This window comes from Penaeus vannamei, chromosome 14, assembly GCF_042767895.1.
Source record: "Penaeus vannamei isolate JL-2024 chromosome 14, ASM4276789v1, whole genome shotgun sequence".
NCBI classification, from domain to species: Eukaryota; Metazoa; Arthropoda; class Malacostraca; order Decapoda; family Penaeidae; genus Penaeus; species Penaeus vannamei.
Genome location: NC_091562.1, coordinates 24,280,336 through 24,285,457, shown reverse-complemented (window position 1 = coordinate 24,285,457; position 5,122 = coordinate 24,280,336). Strand labels below are relative to the sequence as shown.

Here is a 5,122-nt window from a genome sequence, read left to right as displayed (position 1 = left end):
TTGTTGCAAGATCCTTTGAGGATCTGCTAACAATACATGGGCTAAACAACCATGTTGATTTCCCCACTCACATCTCAGGCTCCTCATTGGACCCAGTCATCTCCGACCTTCCCGAAGGAGCAGTTAGCTGCCGTAGCATAGGAGCAGTGGGCTCCTCAGATCATTATGCCATATTCAGCAGGATTAACCTGAAGGCCACTCGTGAGGAGGCACTGACAAGAACCATTTGGACATGGAATAAGGGCTGCTGGCAAAGCTTTCGCAGTGTCTTGGAAAACACTGCATGGGACTCCATTCTCACAGGAGATGTTAATACACAGGCTTTTAAACTTACCGAAACACTACAGAATCTGCAAGAACGCTTTATACCTCATAAATCATACAAGGTCAAAGCAGGAGATCAGCCCTGGTTTGGGCACACATGCAGACTTGCAGCAGAGGAAAAAAGCAGAGCCTGGATTCGTTTCAAACGTAATCCATCTACAGAAAACAAGCTGACCCACAAAGCTGCCTGCAAAAGAATGAAGCAGGTTCAGAAATGGGCTATCGAACAGTGGAGACAAAGTCTCAGCACAAAACTTATCAACCGTTCGATCGGCAGCAAAGACTGGTGGAGTTTAGTCAAACAACAACAGGGCCTCACGACCCAAGACTGCATTCCACCATTATATAAACCAGATGGAAACGTAGCAACATCTAGTCAGGACAAAGCCGAATTACTTGCCTCCTTCTTCTCTCAGAAGATGCGAATTCGTGAACCTGACCGCACGCCTCCTCAGCTTCCATCAATGACAAATCAGAGACTTAACTCACTGGTCATCCGTGCTGATGAAGTCAAATATCATCTTCTTAAGACTGAGGTTAATAAAGCCTTTGGACCTGACAACGTAAGTCCCCACATACTTAAAAAGTGTGCTGACCAGCTTGCAACTCCTCTGGCCACCTTATTCCAAAACTGTCTCCAACAGCAAAAGTGGCCAGCTATCTGGAAACAGGCTAGAGTAGTGCCAGTGCATAAAAAGAAAAGCCAGGCACTCCCTGAAAACTACCTCCAAGACAGCCCTTGACACTGGTGAGCACCCAGCCCATGTAAATATCTATTCATTGGAAGTTTATTTCTAGAGATACAGACTTGTAACTGCTCATGTATTATCATCAAATGCTAAACATACTTTTATGATGAATATGTCCTATCTACTTTATTTTATGGGAAAGAAATTTGAAAAGTTGCACAATGATTCTTTATTTTTCTTCATTTTTCATATCATAAATCTTTCAATTTGGAAAGAAATTGTTATAGTACGACAGGGGGTTGACCTTCCCTGCTATTGGGGCTAAGATTAATGTTAATGAGGGGGGGTGGGGGTTCCACACAAAAATTTCTTTGTATCTCAGTACTAAAGAGTGAGAGGAATCCATCGATACTGACATCATCATGACCAGTTATGCAGAACTATTGTAAATTACCAATTTAGAATGCTATGGCAATGTCTGTGGATTCCTAGGAGTAGAATGAGGACAACTTATGCTGCGTTCGGAACTGCTCGTCCAGACCAGTTTGACAAGATGTTTTGACCGTTCGGAATCTCTACTATCTCATCCTGGACAAGTTGTCCATCTCATCCATCTCGTCCATCTCCCCCTCCTGCGAAGTTGGGCGAGCAGGACGAGATGACATCACAATAGCTTTTGTATGTAAACAATGACAGTTGCAGGCAACCACTGGGTATCGATGGGTAATTTTATGGCCCTTTATTGATGTTACCAAAGGATATTTTTATGTTTGTCAATTGCAGGTAAGTTAAATATGTATCAAAGGAGTTATAAATCCTCTGCAGCATGTAAAATAACCACACCGGTATAATAAAAAAGTGAAAGTTTACATTCAAGCTGGTTGCATTCTGAGTAGACAGGTTCTTGGAGGTTCCGAACGCGGCCTCCTTTTCCTGTTGGTCCTCGACAAGTTGTTTGAACGAGCCAGACAAGGAGTTCCAGATGTAGCATTAGTTTCTGAGAAATGCTGTCACTTTGTAAAGAGTTACCAATACTTTCCTTTATATAATCCACAATGGAACCAGACTATGGAGTATTTTTCTCATGCAGGGAATATTACATTTTCATACACGGAAAACATTGTTTTGTCTACATTTGCGCGGACAGATCTGATGATGATGAAACAAGTGCGCAGAAAGGTCAAGAGAATTTTATACGTGGAAGATTATTACATTTGCGAGGACAGAATTTGACAGAATAATTTTTTTCATGTTCCCACTCTACAGTCTGGCAATAGAACACAATAGATTTACACATGCTCCAATATGAATCATTTAAGGAAGAAATGGTAATTTTCTATATTACGTCCACATAACCGATATCGATGATTTTGGTATCATTGGATTCCTCTCACTCTCCACATTGCAAATATATAGTTTTTATTGCGCGGAAATCCCCCGTTAGCGACAAACTTGGACCCGATAGAAGGGGAGGGCATGAAAGGTTCCAGGGAAAATACGGGGTTAAATAGCACTAATAATATAACGCACAGTGAAAATAATCATGGTTATTCACATAACATTCCACTGCAGGGGGCTGTGCCCCATGCGACCCCCCCCCCGGGGGGGGGTCCCCAACCCCCGCCAAGGAAACAAAACCTCCACCACATATTCCCGGCAGGCTAGAGCGTTACACAATCATCGTTGATGTCGTAGCGGCGGGCGTAATATTACAATTACCTCGTAAGATTCCCACTGAATTAGCATATTAACCTTGGCATAGTCAGCACTGTATATAGAGACGATTGTAGTATAATCAGGATGAACAGGGTGGCCCGCCCTCTTCGGCGGGTTTTTCACCTCTTTCGATGTTACACCGATGGACTCAAGGTCGAGTTTCCCTTCCACTAGAACAACGTCATCCGTATTCCTAACTGAAATAACCGTCGCGTTCAGAAGTCAGTCATAGCCGCCGCGATGGTCGAGTGTGGAGGGTGCTCGTATTCGGAGACGGATTTTCTGCGCAAAATTGCAACTAGCCAGGAAAAAATGCTAGAGATGTGCTTCCGCCACAACCTACTCTGTCGGGAGAAAGCCCGCGGCAGGTGCGGGCAGCCAGCACACCTGGTCCTCCTTCACATTCTGCGGCAAAGGAGCACCCTCCCTACTAATTAGAGGCATTAATCAATCAGGGCCCAGATTCACTAACGCACTTACGATGGTAAAATCACTGGTAACTATAGTTACCATGGTAACCAGACCGCGGTGGTATTCACTAACAATTTGCCATTGAGTTACCATGGTAAATTTTACCTGTGGTCGGAGCACTGGTAACTTCTTGGAAGACGATATCATCACGTGTTATCTTATCAAAAAATCTATATCTAATCAATGATTTAGGTTTGGTTTTACACCTGATGTATCTAATAACAACGCTAAACGAGTGTAGCAATTTCTATGTCTGTCGCCATTTTGATAATAAACTCCAAGTGCATGGGCAAGAATAAGCTTGAAATATTTCCTTTGACGACAGATAGCGATTACTAAAAATTTGAGTCGGGTTCTTTGTTTAACAATGATGAATAATAAATAAATAAATAAACTGTTTGAACTAAATTTTAATAATGATATATTAATAATAATATTTATTAATATATTAATAAAAGTGTTTGTATTGGTTCCTATCTATACAGTAAATATATATCCCACATGATGGATATGATCAAATAAATATATTCATTTTTTCGACATGTGCTTAAATAGTGTTTTAGCTGTGAAGATTTTTTTTTAAATATCTCACTGTATGTAGCTTTGTTTACATGTTACGTGATTGGCCGAAGAAACCTAAAAGATCGCTGATTGGTGGAATTGCTTTACTAGAGCCCTCTGTTGGCTACCATTAGAATGAGTCAATTTACGATTGTAACTCAGCATATCCAAATTACCATTTCTTTGTGAATACCACTTTGCCATGACTGGTAAACGCAATGGTAAATGACCACTGGTAAATGCGTTACGATCGTATGTTAGTGAATCCGGCCCCAGGTTAATACCTTAAAATCCTAGGTTATTGTACGTTATCGGCTCCGCATCTAGTTCGTGTGCGCTCTATCCTGCCGTGAATACGTGGTGGAGGTTTTATTTCCTCGGCCGGGGTTGGGGGGCAGCAGCCCCCCCAGGGGGGGTTGCAGGGGGGACAGCCCCCTGCAATGGAAAGTCATGTGAATAACCATGATTATTTTCACTGTGAGGTTATATCATTAGGGTAAGTTTATATACTACGTCCGCTGCTCCGACATCGTCGCCCCCGCTATCGGGCCCAAGTTTATCACTAACGGGGGGTTTCCCCACAATAAAACCTACATATTTGCATTGTATACAGTGAGACAAATCCAACGATACCAAAATCGTTGATATCGGTTACGTAGACGTAATATAGAAAATTACCGAAGAAATAATAACTGCAAGATTGGATGGTTGTGTGAAACCATAAATTACCAGCAATACAGTTAGATTATGAACGAATAATGGCATTTCATCTGAATAAAAACATTTGAAAATAACCAACAACTAAGCTTCCCTCTCATTTGAAAGGATTGATGTAATATCAGTGACCTCTCGAATAAGGCAAAAATCCAACACAGTATGTGAACATGCTAAAATTTAACTAACCAAAATTCGCCCTTAAAATTTTGAACTGGCCACCGTGTGTTCCCGCGCCTCACTCGCTCACTCACCTCCTGTTATTTTCTGCTTCTCCTTGTCAATTTTCAGCGCTGTGATCTCCTTGACCTTCGTCTCCCACAACTTCTCCAATCTCTTGGTCAGAACATCTGGGATAGACTTCTTTTCCTCTTCTGATATGAGAGCGAAAATTTCTTCGCTCACAGACGCCGCCTCCGCCATCGTTGTTGTTTCCGCGGCGTTCGTGGAGATGAACTCGAGAATGCGGGCGAATGCGGATCGGGGACGGGGCGTTCGCAGAAGGCCTTTTGAAAAAAGCCGGCTTCTGATTTCCATCTCAAGCTCAATATCTAATGCGCAGGGTGCTGGAAGGCGCACATCATGCATTTATAACTTTGATTATTGTCATCTTACTATTAGTTTAAATGCAAATGATTTTAGAAGCT

General features: G+C 42.2%; 1 protein-coding gene across 1 annotated transcript in view; it reads left to right on the top strand.

Moving 5' to 3' along the window:
• LOC138863954 (uncharacterized) overlaps positions 1–1,067 on the top strand; it is a 1,839-nt gene extending 772 nt beyond the window's left edge. Inside the window, exon 2 of the mRNA XM_070129474.1 lies at positions 79–1,067. Within this exon, the coding sequence (XP_069985575.1) occupies positions 79–1,067 (989 nt within the window). The remainder of the gene's footprint in view (positions 1–78) is intronic.
• Positions 1,068–5,122: the final 4,055 nt, after the last annotated feature.